The 17,675-nt window shown below is 40.8% G+C and overlaps 2 protein-coding genes across 2 annotated transcripts in view; one reads left to right on the forward strand and one right to left on the reverse strand.

Annotated features, from left to right (window-relative positions):
- Nucleotides 1-17,675, reverse strand: part of LOC133638411 (glutathione hydrolase 1 proenzyme-like) — a 113,557-nt gene that overhangs the window by 24,872 nt on the left and 71,010 nt on the right. The window contains exons 4-6 of the mRNA XM_062030971.1: nt 13,516-13,663; nt 5,886-5,950; nt 3,033-3,227 (exon numbers count right to left, since the gene is read on the reverse strand). Of these exons, the coding sequence (XP_061886955.1) occupies nt 3,033-3,227; nt 5,886-5,950; nt 13,516-13,663 (408 nt within the window). The remainder of the gene's footprint in view (nt 1-3,032; nt 3,228-5,885; nt 5,951-13,515; nt 13,664-17,675) is intronic.
- LOC133638412 (leucine-rich repeat-containing protein 75B-like) overlaps nt 13,534-17,675 on the forward strand; it is a 73,275-nt gene continuing 69,133 nt past the window's right edge. Inside the window, exons 1-2 of the mRNA XM_062030972.1 lie at nt 13,534-13,672; nt 17,548-17,621. The gene's annotated coding sequence lies outside the window, so the exon portion shown is untranslated. The remainder of the gene's footprint in view (nt 13,673-17,547; nt 17,622-17,675) is intronic.

A 17,675-nucleotide genomic window follows, 5' to 3' on the forward strand; every position in this document is an offset into this window, starting at 1 on the left:
AAGCAGTAACATAATCCACTTTGTACAAACAAATAAAAGCAGTAAAATAATCCACTTTGTACAAACCAATAAAAGCAGTAAAATAATCCACCTGGTACAAACAAATAAAAGCAGTAAAATAATCCACCTGGTACAAACAAATAAAAGCAGTAAAATAATCCACCCTGTACAAATCCCTTCGCCCCTTTCTGAAGGGCTGATGAACGGAGTCATGTACCGCGTAATCCCGGACAAGAACACCAAAGGCCTGAAACTTTGAGTTGCAAAGCGACAGCCTCAAAATCTCCAAGAACGTACCTGTATTTGTGTGGAGGATGCATATATGTTTAAGAGTTCTTTCTTTTTACATAGCCATGTTTAGAGTAGCTAGTACTTTTCCATTGTATATTCTAGCAGTTTCTTTCGACATTTCAGATGCCTGGTTAGTGTCTTCACCCTTGGAATGTGAACTACAACTCCCACTCTTTTTCCTTATCAGTGTTGCGAGGGGGGAGATGGGGGCTTTCTTTGTGTGCAAGGAGTGGGCTTTTCCATTTGAATGTCAGATCAACTAGAGTAGCCGATATGCATGTATTGGTTAAGTTGACCTCCTAAAGCTTTAGTAAAACTTGAAAATATTCCAATTCTGTCTTGATGGTCCTTCTTACTCAGCATATATGTCATCGAAAGAATTTGGGATTGACCAGTAATTTGGATTCCCTGGGAGGAAGAGCTGGTCGACGCAACAATTTCCAGTCTATAATCCCCTACTTTTTTCATGTTTTGAACACCGCACTTTATGTATGCAGTGCTGCGGCTAATTTAGGGATTTTTCGGGGTTCACATACCGCCAATAAATTCATCCCCGTCGCACCAGACCAATGAAATTGCCAAATGAGTCAGTGTACCAATTCATTCAGTTCATTTTATATCAAACACACTCAAATAAGCATTCAGTCAGCCATTTAGGGCGTTACGGACTCACCGTCGTCATGGAGAAGAAACGACAAAATGCACACAAAGCAGCCCCATAAGCCAAAGACGATCGACCCGGCCTTTGAAAACGGAACGGATGGGGGCTTTCTTTGTGTGCAAGGAGTGGGCTTTTCCGTTTGAATGTCAGATCAACTTGAGTAGCCGATATGAACGTATTGGTTAAGTTGACCTCCTAAAGCTTTAGTAAAACTTGAAAATATTCCAATTCTGTCTTGATGGTCCTTCTTACTCAGCATATATGTCATCGAAAGAATTTGGGTATTGACCAGTAACTTAGATTCCCTAGGAGGAAGAGCTGGTCGACGCAACAATTTCCAGTCTATAATCCCCTACTTTTTTCATGTTTTGAACACCGCACTTTATGTATGCAGTGCTGCGGCTAATTTAGGGATTTTTCGGGGTTCACATACCGCCAATAAATTCATCCCCGTCGCACCAGACCAATGAAATGGCCAAATACCTACTCAGTGGCCTAGTGGTTAGAGTGTCCGCCCTGAGATCGGTAGGTTGTGAGTTCAAACCCCGGCCGGGTCATACCAAAGACTATAAAAATGGGACCCATTACCTCCCTGCTTGGCACTCAGCATCAAGGGTTGGATTTGGGGGTTAAATCACCAAAAATGATTCCCGGGCGCGGCTACGCTGCTGCCCACTGCTCCCCTCACCTCCCAGGGGGTGATCAAGGGGATGGGTCAAATGCAGAGGACAAATTTCACCACACCTAGTGTGTGTGTGACAATCATTGGTACTTTAATTAATTTAATTTAATTAAAATGAGTCAGTGTACCAATTCATTCAGTTCATTTTATATCAAACGCACTCAAATAAGCATTTAGTCAGCCATTTAGGGCGTTACGGACTCACCGTCGTCATGGAGAATAAACGACAAAATGCACACAAAGCAGCCCCATAAGCCAAAGACGATCGACCCGGCCTTTGAAAATGGAACGGAAATCCACCACCACAAACGGGCCCCGAAAGATACGCGCCAAATAAGACAATTTCAGCACGAGAGGGGGAAAGACTAAGGGCTCAATTACCGTATTTTCCGGACCATAGGGCGCACCGGATTAAAAGGCGCACTGCCGATGAGCGCGTCTATTCAGGTCGATTTTCATACAAAAGGCGCATCAGATTATTAAAGGATTAAAGGAGTCATATTATGATTTTTTTTCTCTACATGTAAACACTTCCTTGTGGTCTACATCAGTGGTCCCCAACCACCGGTCCGTGGTCCGCGGCCGCACAAGGAATAAAAAAAAAATAAAATAAAAAAATAAAAATATATGTTTTTGTTTTTTTGTTTTTTTTTAATTAAATCAACATAAAAAACACAATATATACATTATATATCAATATAAATCAATACAGTCTGCAGGGATACAGTCCGTAAGCACACATGATTGTATTTCTTTATGACAACAAAAAATAAAAAAATAAAAAAAAAATTTTTTTTATTTTTTTTTACTACCCCTCCCCCCCCCAGGTCCGTGGGACAAATTTTCAAGCATTGACCAGTCCGCAAGTACAAAAAGGTTGGGGACCACTGGTCTACATAACATGTAATGGTGGTTCTTTGGTCAAAATGTTGCATAGATGACGTTTTACAGATCATCTTCAAGTCGCTTTCTGACAGTCTCTTCAGGATGCGCCGTTTTGTGGGCGGTCTTATTTACGTGGCTCCCTCAACTTCTTTTTTTTTAATTTTTTTTTTTTTTTTTTAAATGGTCCTCATTAGTCACGTACAAATTTGTGTGAATTATGCAAAATTATTTAAATTTGGTCCCCATGAACCATATTAAGTCTTTTTCCCCAGGGTCCCCAGTAAGAATGATCAGCACATTACTTCATCAATCCAGAGATTTAAAGACGTGTATGAGATAACTGGGCAGTGCTAATTGACCTCATTTTTTTTATGCCTCCACAACCTGTAGAAAGGATGGTCCCCACAAGTCATGATCAAAAACTTGGTCCCCATTCCAAATGATAACCAGTAAGTGTGTGTGTGTGTGTGTGTGTGTGTGTGTGTGTGTGTGTGTGTGTGTGTGCTCTCTCGCCTGCCGATCACAGAGCACGGTCCGGCATCCGCCGCCACAGCTGCCCTCAGGTACACGTGCTCGCTCGGGCTCGTCTTTGACCCCACGCCGAAGAAGACGCCAACAAACGTGGCCACCGCTGCCACCAGCAGCAGCGTTAGCGCCACGGCGATTATCTTCTTCGCCATCGGGAGGGCTGGGCAGCAAAGTGGCGGTCTGTGGAGAGAAAGACGTGCAATAGAACTAATTGGCTGGACTTTACGTCGTCGTTGAGAATCATTTACAAGTTGCTGAAGACCTCTTGTTCGCTATTTTGGAGAGTCGTTCTGTGTGAGGGGCAGAGGGTGCAGTGCCCCACAATATTCAAAAGTTGGCCCGTTTTATGATTTTGCTGTTTAATATACAAAACCCAAAACCGGTGAAGTTGGCACGTTGTGTAAATGGTAAATAAAAACAGAATACAATGATTTGCAAATCCTTTTCAACTTATATTCAATTGAATAGACTGCAAAGACAAGATATTTAATGTTCCAACTGAGAAACTTAATTTTTTTTTGCAAATAATCATGAACTTAGAATTTAATGATAGCAACACATTGCAAAAAAGTTGTCACAGGGGCATTTTTACCACTGTGTTACATGGCCTTTCCTTTTAACAACACTCAGTAAAGGTTTGGGAACTGAGGAGATCAATTTTTGAAGCTTCTCAGGTGGAATTATTTCCCATTCTTGCTTGATGTACAGCTTAAGTTGTTCAACAGTCCGTTGTGGTATTTTAGGCTTCATAATGCGCCACACATTTTCAATGGGAGACAGGTCTGGACTACAGGCAGGCCAGTCTAGTACCCACACTCTTTTACTATGAAACCACACTGTTGTAACATGTGGCTTGGCATTGTCTTGCTGAAATAAGCAGGGGCGTCCATAATAACATTGCTTGGATGGCAAAATATGTTGCTCCAAAAACTTTATGTACCTTTCAGCATTAATGGTGCCTTCACAGATGTATAAATAACCAATGCCTTGGACACTAATACACCCCCATACCATCACTGTTGCTGGCTTTTGAACTTTGTGCCTAGAACAATCCGGATGGTTCTTTTCCTCTTTGTTCCGGAGGACACGACGTCCACAGTTTCCAAAAACAATTTGAAATGTGGACTCGTCAGACCACAGAACACTTTTACACTTTGCATCAGTCCATCTTAGATGAGCTCGGAACCAGCGAAGCCGGCGGCGTTTCTGGGTGTTGTTGACAAATGACTTTCGCTTTGCATAGTGAAGTGAAGTGAAGTGAATTATATTTATATAGCGCTTTTCTCTAGTGCCTAAAGCGCTTTACATAGTGAAACCCAATATCCAAGTTACATTTAAACCAGTGTGGGTGGCACTGGGAGCAGGTGGGTAAAGTGTCTTGCCCAAGGACACAACGGCGGAAGCTGGGATCGAACCTGGAACCTTCAAGTTTCCGGCACGGCCACTCTACCAACCGAGCTTTACCACCCCATAGTAAAGTTTTAACTTGCACTTAAAGATGTAGCAACAAACTGTAGTTACTGACAGTGGTTTTCTTAAGTGTTCCTGATCCCATGTGGTGATATCCTTTACACACTAATGTCGCTTTTTGATGCAGTACTGCCTGAGGGATCCAAGGTCACGGGCAAATGTTGTTTTTTTCAGCCTTGCTGCTTACGTGCAGTGATTTCTCCAGATTCTCTGACCCTTTTGATGATATTACGGACCGTAGATGGGGAAATCCCTAAATTCCTTGCAATAGCTGGTTGAGAAATGTTGTTCTTAAACTGTTGGACAATTTGCTCACGCATTTGTTCACAAAATGGTGACCCTCGCCCCATCCTTGTTTGTGAATGACTGAGCATTTCATGGAAGCTGCTTTTATTCCCAATCATGGCACCCACCTGTTCCCACTTAGCCTGTTCACCTGTGGGATGTTCCAAATAAGTGTTTGATGAGCGTTCCTCAACTTTCTCAGTCTTTTTTGCCACTTGTGCCAGCTTTTTTGAAACATGTTGCAGGCATCAAATTCCAAATGAGCTAACATTTGCAAAAAAATTAAGTTTACCAGTTCCAACGTTAAATATCTTGTCTTTGCAGTCAATTCAATTGAATATAAGTTGAAAAAGATTCGCAAATCATTGTATTCTGTTTTTATTTACCATTTACACAATTTGACAACTGGTTTTGGGGTTTTGTAAAAATGATCCACAGTATGCATTTAACCCATCAAACTGCATTTTGGTTTGAAATATTTGCTTATGTCACGTAAAATGACACTAAATTTTGCACTTTAAAAGTAATTTTACAGAGTTTTGCTGAGATCTAAGCTGGTAAAACTAGCAGGAAATAAAAACAACCTCCAGTACGCATTCAACCCCAGCAGACTGCAATTTGGCTTGGATTAGTTGAGCTGTGTCATGTTATAAGTTACAAAAGTTGTCCAACCGAGTCCTTACTTTAGGCTTCAGCCTTTGGTCTCATGACAAAAAGTGAACCACACCATTTTTTGTTTTATTTTTGGTCCGGCCAGGGAACCAAACGCATCCAAAAACATCATGTATTTTGTATAAATATCACCAGGAAGTGCAATTAGTGCAAATACTGTATTTTTTAGTGAATTGTCCAAAAAAATGAAAGACTTGGCACACAAGCATTTATAAGTAAATAAGGACTTTCTGGAAAACTCTTATCAGCTGGCTTTGCACCAGGTTGTTCTGTCCCAGTACATGCCAACTCATCAAGAAAACAAAAACACAGTTCAACATCAACCTGCGATATTGACACAAAAAATGCCTCAAAGTATCGCTGCAGCGCTACTGTGCAGAATCATAAACCGATAAGACCTATTTATCTTACCTTTTCGGGTCTGCGTCCGGGGCCTCTGCAGCAAGGAGGTCACTGGTGGTTATGTTGGCCACAATCTGCAAGTAGGTGACAAGCTGCCTTCAATATGTAACTGTGGTCATTACACTTTAACCCGTGCCACCATAAAACTCTTCCACAGACATGCGAAACAATAAAAGAACACATGAAACGTTACATGAGGTGGAAATCTGCTTTTTATCTGCAGAGCGGGAACGTGCGGGAGCCTCTGGCGACAAATGCTTGACACAGTGGGCCCCTCGCGCTACAAAGTCCCCCATAAACCAAGGCTTTCAAGTGTTTCTTACCAGGAAAGAAGATCACCATGAGGGGAGGCGAGAAAGGGGAACGAGCGTAGCGTGGAGAAAAAAAAAAAAAAAAAGGTGGATGGCGCGGTGGAGTCTTCTCAAATGGGCGAGCGAGCTACGGGCCAGGTGTTGAAACGCCCTTGTGCGCCTCCGCCAACCAGGAAGGGGGGGGGAGGCTGCCAGCGAGGGGCGCCTCACAACTGGCCTTCAACTCCATTCCTGTCAACTAGTAGTTTTTTTTTATCACATCGTAACCTTTCTTCAACATGGGCGCATCAGAGTAACACTCACATATTGCCTGATAACACGTGTTATTAGAGTTACAGTATAACCTCCATGGTGTATCATCTGCTCCCTGCTTCCTTCCAGCTCTGCTTATGTTGACTCTTTGTGTTTTGCCAGCTGTGGCCGGCGAGCTGCAATAAATCCACACAATTTGTTTCGTAACCCCACCCCCACCCCGACATAAACTGCCTGCTAAAACATAGCTTGCCATCATGTAGGATTATGTTATTAAAAGTCAACCACCTTAGGTTGCACACGTACTACTGGAAAGTTACTGTTGAAGTTACCACACATCAGATTGCTATTAGTGATCATGCTGTACTATCCGCATGCAGCTCTTTAGTGACGCCCTAGTGCAGGGGTCACCAATGCGGTGCCCGCGGGCACCAGGTAGCCCGTAAGGACCAGATGAGTCGCCCGCTGGCCTGTTCTAAAAATAGCTCAAATAGCAGCACTTACCAGTGAGCTGCCTCTATTTTTTAAATTGTATTTATTTACTAGCAAGCTGGTCTCGCTTTGCCTGACATTTTTAATTCTAAGAGAGACAAAACTCAAATAGAATTTGAAAATCCAAGAAAATATTTTAAAGACTTGGTCTTCACTTGTTTAAATAAATTCATTAATTTTTTTACTTTGCTCCTTATAACTTTCAGAAAGACAATTTTAGAGAAAAAATACAACCTTAAAAATGATTTTAGGATTTTTAAACACATATACCTTTTTACCTTTTAAATTCCTTCCTCTTCTTTCCTGACAATTTAAATCAATGTTCAAGTAATTTTTTTTTTTAATTGTAAAGAATAATAAATACATTTTAATTTAATTCTTCATTTTAGCTTCTGTTTTTTCGACGAAGAATATCTGTGAAATATTTCTTCAAACTTATTATGATTAAAATTGAAAAAAATTATTCTGGCAAATCTAGAAAATCTGTAGAATCAAATTTAAATCTTATTTCAAAGTCTTTTGAATTTCTTTTAAAATTTTTGTTCTGGAAAATCTAGAAGAAATAATGATTTGTCTTTGTTAGAAATATAGCTCGGTCCAATTTGTTATATATTCTAACAAAGTGTAGATCGGATTTTAACCTATATAAAACATGTCATCAAAATTCTAAAATTAATCTTAATCAGGAAAAATTACTAATGATGTTCCATAAATTATTTTTTTAATTTTTTCAAAAAGATTTGAATTAGCTAGTTTTTGTCTCCTTTTTTTCGGTTGAATTTTGAATTTTAAAGAGTCGAAATTGAAGATAAACTATGTTTCAAAATGTAATTGTCATTTTTTTTGTGTTTTCTCCTCTTTTAAACTGTTCAATTAAGTGTAAATATCATTCATTATTAATAATAACATAGAGTTAAAGGTAAATTGAGCAAATTGGCTATTTCTGGCAATTTATTTAAGTGTGTATAAAACTGGTAGCCCTTCGCATTAATCAGTACCCAAGAAGTAGCTCTTGGTTTCAAAAAGGTTGGTGACCCCTGCCTTAGTGGCTCAGTGGAGCATTTTTTAAAAATGATTGAAAAAGGAAAACAACGGTGGAGAAATACAAACAAACGCAACAGTTTGTTTACGTGTAAAATCTTCCACTCCTTTTTTTTTTCAAATTTTTGTCCACCAAACGTTGTATGCTGTGCGTGAATGCACAAAGGTGCGCTTTGTAGATGTTATTGTACCTTTCAGCATTAATGGTGGCTTCACAGATATGTAAGTTACCCATGCCTTGGGCACTAATTCACCCCCATTCCGTCACAGATGCTGGCTTTTCAACTTTGCACCTAGAACAGTCCGGATGGTTCTTTTCCTCTTTGTTCCAGAGGACACGACGTCCACAGTTTCCAAAAACGATTTGAAATGTTGACTCGTCAGACCACAGAACACTTTTCCACTTTGCATCAGTCCATTTTAGATGAGCTCAGGCCCAGCGAAGTGTTTCTGGGTGTTGTTGATAAATGGCTTTGGCTTTGCATAGTAGAGTTTTAACTTGCACTTACAGATGTAGCGACCAACTGTAGTTACTGACAGTGGTTTTCTGAAGTGTTTCTGAACCCATGTGGTGATATCCTTTACACACGGATGTCGCTTTTTGATACAGTACCGCCTGAGGGATCGAAAGTCCATAATATCATCGCTTTCGTGCAGTGATTTCTCCAGATTCTCTGAACCTTTTGATGATATTACAGACCTTAGATGGTGAAATCCCTAAATTCCTTGCAAAAGCTGGTTGAGAAATGTTGTTCTTAAACTGTTGGACAATTTGCTCACGCATTTGTTGACAATGTGGTGACCCTTCGCCCCATCCTTGTTTGTGAATGACTGAGCATTTCATTGAAGCTGCTTTTGTACCCAATCATGGCACCCACCTGTTCCCAATTAGCCTGTTCACCTGTGGGATGTTCCAAATAGGTGTTTGATGAGCATTCCTCAACTTTCTCAGTCTTTTTTTTAAACATGTTGCAGGCATCAAATTCCAAATGAGTTTACAAGTTCGAACATTAAATATCTTGTCTTTGCAGTCTATTCATCCATCCATTTTTTTCCCCAAGATGGCGTTGCTGTAGTGGCTGCTGTTGGCAGGAGCTCTGTGCTCTTGTGCCATCCTTTTGTGTTTCCCTCTTGTTTTCATGTGTTATTATATATATATATATATATATATATATATATATATATATATATATATATATATATATATATATATATATATATATATATATATATATATATATATATATATAATTTTTTTTTAAATGTATTTATTTATTTTAATTTTTTTTTTTTTTTGCCTTTTGGTTCGGGACCGTTTGGGATTGTGTGACAAGGGGTAGCACTTTCGTGACTTCTGCGGTACTTTTTTGTGGACTTCTGGATCTGCCTCCGGGAGCCTTTTGGCCATGGAGACCAGCTGCTGGGTCTCTGCCACGCCAGAGTTCGTTTGGAGAGACTGGAGGAGATGCAGTGCTATCACTGAGCGCCAGGACGGACAAGCTTCACAGTGTCTTGGCTGAATGAGCAGGTATCGGACACCTCAGTCTCCTTAGACGCATCCTCGCTCATCCATGCGGACTGGACACTGGCCGAGAGTTGGTGGGAGGCCGAGAGTGGAGTCGGCTCTCTTGGTTGCTTTGTTGGGTCTGCTCTTGTCTCTGGCCATGCTCCCTCCACCCCAGCAGACGATGGCGTGGAACACCGCAGAGGCCACCACTGTGTATATGTTTCTTTTACTTTGTATTCATAGCTGTATGTAGAAGTGGCTGGTTGCATCAGCTCTTCTCTTTTAATATCTTTAATGTCCTTTGTGTTCTTTGATGTTTAATGTTTCCCTCTTACACACTTGTAAGAGGGATGTGTGCTATGGCTGTGAGTAGTTTTTTCCCCTGGCCTCAGTCTGGACCCCCTAAGCCCAGTCTTAGACCGACCCCCCCCCCCCCCCCCCCATTGTTTACCTGTATCTCACCTTTTTTGTAAGGGGCGCCGGAAATTGGCAGACTCGTCAGCAATCCTGTTCTGTCTCCCTGTAATGTTTGTCTGATCTTGAATGGGATTGTGCTGAAAATTTTAATTTCCCCTCAGGGATTAATAAAGTATTTCTGATCTGATTCTGATCCATCCATCCATTTTCAACCGCTTGTCCCCTTTGGGGTCACTGGGGGTTCTGGAGCCTATCTCAGCTGCATTCGGACGGAAGGCGGGGTACACCCTGGACAAGTCACCACCTCATCACAGGGCCAACACAGATAGACAGACAACATTCACACACTAGGGTCAATTTAGTGTTGCCAATCAACCTATCTCCAGGTGAAAAATCATACAGGCCCTGTCATGGTCCAAGTTTAATGCCCCCACTCGACATCTATTTCATAATTATCATCTTTTAAGACTAACAGAGTTCAATATTTATCAAAATGCTTGTTTAGCCTATCAAGTCATCCACAGGCTGAATCTTAGGCTCTGTAGCTTGGTTCCTATCTACCATCCCCAGCATGCCCACAACACTCGTAACTTAGATCTGATATCAGGTAAACATCGTCTACTGGCTTGTACCGATCGAAGTGTTGTATGCAGGGGACCTAAGATTTGGAACCGGCTTAATGAGAGCCTCAAGATGCTGTATCCATTCTCCAACTTCAAAAAGAAACTGAAAACTTACCTATTAACCACCTATCTCTAATGCCTCATGTGGGGTTGACTACTGTTGGGTTTTGCATGGTCGAATGAAAGTGTGTGTGTATGTGTATGTGTATGCGTGCTTTGGTATTATTATCTTGTGTTTATCATATAGTGTTGTTGTTTTTGTTGTTGTTGTGCTTGCTACCATTTTTCATCATTCCATGTATATACTGTCCTCTGGACCCCCTATCAAAAGTTTCTTCTAGCTTATTTGAGGGACCTTTTCACTTACCAATATCTTTAAATGATATTCACTACTATTGTAATTGTTCTATGGTATTGTGAATAAACTTGAAACTTGAGGTGCATGTCTTTGGAGGTGGGAGGAAGCCGTAGTACCCGGAGGAGAACATGCAAACTCCACACAGAAAGATCCCGAGCCCAGGATCGAACCCAGCACCTCCGTATTGTGAGACACACGCACTAACCCCTGTGCCACCGTGCTGCCCGCAGTCTATTCAATTGAATATGTAGTATTTGCATTGTATTCTGTTTTTATTGACCATTTACACAACGTGCCAACTTCACTGGTTTTCAGTGTTGGGACTAACGCGTAACTTTTAACGCTGTTAGTTTCGGCGGTAACTAGTAATCTAACGCGTTATTTTTTATATTCAGTAACTCAGTTACCGTTACTACATGATGCGTTACTGCGTTATTTTACGTTACTTTTTATGTAGTATTGGCTTGAAACAGAAGATCTGAGTGTGTTTTGTGGCAGCGCTACGGTGTCGTTCTTCTGAATCTCTTGTGTCACACGGAGGAGCCGCGCTGTGTGTGTGTCTGAGTGTGGGAAGGGGAGGGAGGGAGGGAGGGAGGGGTGCGCGCAGCAGCATTCGTGAGGGAGAGAGTTGTTAACACGCATGCGTCGCCAGGCTCAGCTTTTTATTTTTATTATCTATAGCAGGGGTGTCAAAAGTGTGCCCCGGAGGCCATTTGTAGCCCACAGCTAATGTTTTAAAAGCCCACAGCACTTTCTAAAATTACTATTAAAATAAACAAAAACATAACAAAAGTGAAATAAAAAAGCTTAAAGGTTAAATGTAATTTAGAAAACGTTACAATGTTGACTAATAAAACAAAGCTGTTTTTTTTTCTTTCAAACTGTCATTGCTCAAAACATAATCCATCCATCCATCCATCTTCTTCCGCTTATCCGAGGTCGGGTCGCAGGGGGCAGCAGCCTAAGCAGGGAATGCCAAGACTTCCCTCTTCCCAGCCACTTGTCTAGCTCTTCCCGGGGGATCCCGAGGCGTTCCCAGGCCAGCCGGGAGACATAGTCTTCCCAACGTGTCCTGGGTCTTCCCCGTGGCCTCTTACCGGTCGGACGTGCCCTAAACACCTCCCTCGGGAGGCGTTCGGGTGGCATCCTGACCAGATGCCCGAACCACCTCATCTGGCTCCATAATATTGAATCAAAATCAATGTTATTATGAATTATAGTACACACACTCTGTCTATTCTCTTATATACTCTTTATTTCTAGACTTCGAGAGTGTTTGATTATCACATCACTCTAAATGTATAAAAAATAAAGTTCACAAACATAAAGAGGGATCCTAGTGGGCCAGGCCAATATTTCCTTATCTCTTAACTAAAACTGGGGAAATGTGTAGAGTGTTCTGGGCTTCAGACATGATTTTATTTCGGCATTCCCTGAGAGAAAAAACGTCTGGTTAGGTATTGGTATGTAAAAATAAAGTTAAAGTACGTATTTTGTTTACAGCTATGTTGTTATTATGCTGTTTGTTACTTATGTATGATATGTTGCAGCTATTTAAAATAGTTTTGTCAATTTTTTCTGGCCTGAAATAAGTTGGCCCTTTGAAACATATCTTTGTCTTTGTGTGTTGTATGTAGACCACATTGTTTGTGTGTTGTATGTAGACCACATTGTTTGTGTGTTGTATGTAGACCACATTGTTTGTGTGTTGTATGTAGAGCACATGGCTTAGCAGAGTTCAGTGATGCAAATGCATGTCAAGTTGATCAACACATTGTATTATTCTCCAGTGCAATAACAGTACTGAAATGAAGGCTAAAAGGGCATTAATGGGAGCTTTAAAAAAAAGAAGTAACAAAATAGTTACTTTTCACAGTAACGCATTACTTTTTGGTGTAAGTAACTGAGTTACTTTTGAAATAAAGTAACTAGTAACTGTAACTAGTTACTGGTTTTCAGTAACTAACCCAACACTGCTGGTTTTTGGGTTTTGTACAAAGTTGTATCAAATTTAAAAAAAACAAAGTTATCAAAACTTGTAAACATTGATTGGAAAATGTTGCATCAAAGCAACATTTTTTTTTTTTACAGTGTACTATAATAAATCCTGAGCATCACCTTGAATTATGAACTTAATGTAGAGATGCTGAGCATCCACCCTTCACCAGGTGGAGGCAGCATCTGTTTATGAGAGCTGCCCTCTGATTGGCTGAGAGCAGCCAGTCTCCGGAGGTGTAATGTGGCGGCTGCGGGCGAGTGGTGGTGTTTATCCGGGCGGGAGGACGACACTCGCACGTCTTTCCTCGCGGCGGGCAGCATCTTAAACTTTAGCCAGCATGGATACATTTGTGCGCACTTCGCTGCGAGTTAACTGTGGTGTTAGGTCTCGTCCTCCCGCCATATTTACTACTACTACTACTACTACTAGTCCTAGTCCCGGTGTCCACAACACGTCCTCCCGCCATATTTACTACTACTACTAGTCCTAGTCCCGGTGTCCACAACACGTCCTCCCGGCAGTGATGGGCTCCAAGTTGAGCAGGCAGAGAAGTAAGAGACGGCGACAGAGGACTGACGCCCCGCCGGTGAAAGGCGACAAAGGCGGGCGAGGAGGAAGTGATGGCGAGCTGCGGTTTACCTCCTTGATGCTCAAGTCCGACAAGCTGCCCGGCATGCTGCGGAGGAGCAGCCCCTGTCCGTACGTCAGACGGGCGGCTTGGATCCGCGACATCCAGAAGCATCTCCGGGAGCAGAAGACGGAGCAGGCGGCGGAAGTGCTCAAACTGCTGAGAAAGGTAACAAAACAGGCATTTATGTAGACTTTTTTTTTTACCCCGACTCCGTAAACTTTGTTCCACACCATTGCGATGCGCTTTTTGGCGTGTTGTGTTGGTTGTTGTACTTTGCACTGGAGGTGTTCCTAATATTTGGACTACACAAACATGTCGCAGTGCAAAGTCCAACATGACAATAATGAACATCATTGATACATTAATATTATTATATATTTTTTATAAACCTTTATTTATAATATGCAAATGTACATATATTATAAATAAAGGTTTATTTACAAAAATATATAATTATTTATTTATAATAATTATTAGAGATGTCCGATAATGGCTTTTTTTGCCGATATCCGATATTGTCCAACTCTTAATTACCGATTCCGATATCAACCGATACGATATATTTGGTATGACTCAGCCGGGGTTTGAACTCACAACCTACCGATCTCAGGGCAGACACGTACTCTAACTCCAGGGTGTACCCCGCCTACCGCCCGAATGGAGCTGAGATAGGCTCCAGCACCCCCCGCGACCCCGAACGGGACAAGCGGTAGAAAATGGATGGATGGAAATTTACATATGAGCAAAGAAATAATAATGATCAAAACTAGAGATGTCCGATAATGGCTCTTTTGCCGATATTCCGATATTGTCCAACTCTTAATTACCGATTCCGATATCAACCGATACCGATATTTACAGTCGTGGAATTAACACATTATTATGCCTAATTTTGTTGCGATGCCCCGCTGGATGCATTAAACAATGTAACAAGGTTTTCCAAAATAAATCAACTCAAGTTACGGAAAAAAATGCCAACATGGCACTGCCATATTTATTATTGAAGTCACAAAGTGCATTATTTTTTTTAACATGCCTCAAAACAGCAGCTTGGAATTTGGGACATGCTCTCCCTGAGAGAGCATGAGAAGGTTGGGGGGGGGGGCGGGGTTGAGGTGGGGGGGCGGGGGGCGGGGTATATATTGTAGCGTCCCGGGAGAGTTAGTGCTGCAAGGGGTTCTGGGTATTTGTTCTGTTGTGTTTATGTTGTGTTATGGTGCGGATTAGATATGTCCGATAATATCGGCCGGCCGATATTATCGGCAGATATATGCTTTAAAATGTCATATCGGAAATTATCGGTATCGGTTTTTTTATTATCGGTATCGTTTTTTTGTTTGTTTTGTTTTTTATTAAATCAACATAAAAAACACAAGATACACTTACAATTAGTGCACCAACCCAAAAAACCTCCCTCCCCCATTTACACTCATTCACACAAAAGGGTTGTTTCCTTCTGTTATTAATATTGTGGTTCCTACATTATATATCAATATATATCAATACAGTCTGCAAGGGATACAGTCCGTAAGCACACATGATTGTGCGTGCTGCTGGTCCACTAATAGTACTAACCTTTAACAGTTAATTTTACTAATTTTCATTAATTACTAGTTTCTATGTAACTGATTTTATATTGTTTTACTTTCTTTTTTATTCAAGAAAATGTTTTTAATTTATTTATCTTATTTTAATTTATTAATTTTTAAAAAAAAGGACCTTATCTTCACCATACCTGGTTGTCCAAATTAGGCATAATAATGTGTTAATTCCACAACTGTATATATCAGTATCGGTATCGGTTGATATCGGTATCGGTAATTAAAGAGTTGGACAATATCGGATATCGGCAAAAAGCCATTATCGGACATCCCTAGTGCGGATGTTCTCCCGAAATGTGTTTGTCATTCTTGTTTGTTGTGGGTTCACAGTGTGGCGCATATTTGTAACAGTGTTAAAGTTGTTTATACGGTAACCCTCAGTGTGACCTGTATGGCTGTTGACCAAGTATGCATTGCATTCACTTGTGTGTGTGAAAAGCCGTAGATATTATGTGATTGGACCGGCACGCAAGGTTTATTGGCGCTCTGTACTTCTTCCTACGTCCGTGTACCACTCCGTACAGCGTCGTTTTAAAAGGTCATAAATTTAACTTTTTAAAAACAGATACCGATAATTTCCGACATTACATTTTAAAGCATTTATCGGCCGATAATATCGGCATTCCGATATTATCGGACATCTCTAATAATTATTTATTATATGCACATTTACATATGATGAGGTGGCGACTTGTTAAGTTAAAGTTAAAGTGCCAATGATTGTCACACACACACTAGGTGTGGAGAAGTACTCTCTGCATTTGACCCATCACCCTTGATCACCCCCTGGGAGGTGAGGGGAGCAGTGGGCAGCAGCGGTGGGCAGCAGCGGTGGCCACGCCCGGGAATCATTTTGGTGATTTGACCCCCAATTCCAACCCTTGATGCTGAGTGCCAAGCAGGGAGGTAACGGGTCCCATTTTTATAGTCTTTGGTATGACTCGGCCGGGGTTTGAACTCACGACCTACCGATCTCAGGGCGGACACTCTAACTCCAGGGTGTACCCCGCCTACCGCCGGAATGCAGCTGAGATAGGCTCCAGCACCCCCCGCGACCCCAAACGGGACAAGCAATAGAAAATGGATGGATGGAAATTTACATATAAGTAAAGAAATAATAATGATCAAAACATGTACAGAAACAGTACAAAACTCAATAAAGCAACTAAAATAGAATGCAAAAAAATAAAATTATTAAAAAAATTATATATATATATATATATATATATATATATATATATATATATATATATATATATATATATATATATATATATATAACAAAATGTAAAGCCATAGGTTCACATAAGTTCCGTAAATCGGTGTTCCCCAACCACCGGTCCGTGAAGCATTTGCTACCAGGGCACAGGGAAACATTAAATAATTTATAAACGACTGCATTTTCTCCGACTTAACTTTCGCCTGTCCCGCTAGATACACCCATACGCTTGTTTATATTGTAGATGTACAATAAAACTCCTGATAGGAAGTTGTCATTTGTTATATTTGATGTGACATGACACAATGCACATCAATGAACATATCAAATGTAAATTTGACAGATTGTAGCCAAAGGCTGATTTCCATCTGCATTTCATTGAGAAGAAACAAGCCCGGGGCTCCCACTTATTTTTGCTGTATTTATCAGAATCAGAATCAGAATACCTTTATTGTTATTGTATGGAAACAACGAAATTGGACAGCAATCCAGCTCAGTGCTTTTAAAACAACCTACATAAAATAGTCTTAAGACAACAAATAATAATAAAACAATTTAGGGCAATAACATCTCTAGGATAGAAACTGTTTTTCAATCTATTTGTCCCTGCTTTGATGGTCTTATAGAGCCTCCCTGAGGGCAAGAGTTCAAGCCAGTGGTGACCTGGGTGGGATGAGTCCCTGAGGATGCTGGTTGCTCTCCTGTTGCAGTGTCTCTTATACAGCTCCTCTAGAGATGTAAGAGGACATGCAGTGATCCTCTGGGCGGCGTTTATGACCCCCTGTATCTGACACAAGTGGAAAGGCGGTCCCTGAAAATAATGCCTACATTAAACCGGTCCCTGGTGCTAAAAATGTTGGGGACCACGGCCGTGAATTTACCAAATTTGGAGCACAGTATCATAGTTTTCAAATGAGCTTTTTGGTTGTTAGATGTACAAAGCGTTTTAAAGTAAAGTTCTAATTATTTTTTTAAAGGCACAAAAAACAGGTTGGATATTGAGAAACTTACATTTATGAATATAAATCTTAGCCAATATTATAATGAGGTTGCAAAGGTAAACTTTTTTCATATTGTGTAAATCCAAATAGCATCATTAATACCTGACAGTGTCCAGCACATGAGTATGTGTTGCCATATTTGGTCATCATAACTTCCTGTCACTTTTCTGCATAAATCACCATTATTTACTTTATTAACTGAATCATCTGCTTTGTCAGGTTCACCTCATTTCCACGGCACAGAAGGAACACAGAGTTCACAAAAGCCATTTTGAAATAGAACACCGAATCAGGTTTGAATAATTTTAAATGTCAAAGTCACATAACAGTTTCCAAGTTCTTCTACG

Source organism: Entelurus aequoreus, linkage group LG21 (assembly GCF_033978785.1).
Source record: "Entelurus aequoreus isolate RoL-2023_Sb linkage group LG21, RoL_Eaeq_v1.1, whole genome shotgun sequence".
In the NCBI taxonomy this organism is placed as follows: Eukaryota; Metazoa; Chordata; class Actinopteri; order Syngnathiformes; family Syngnathidae; genus Entelurus; species Entelurus aequoreus.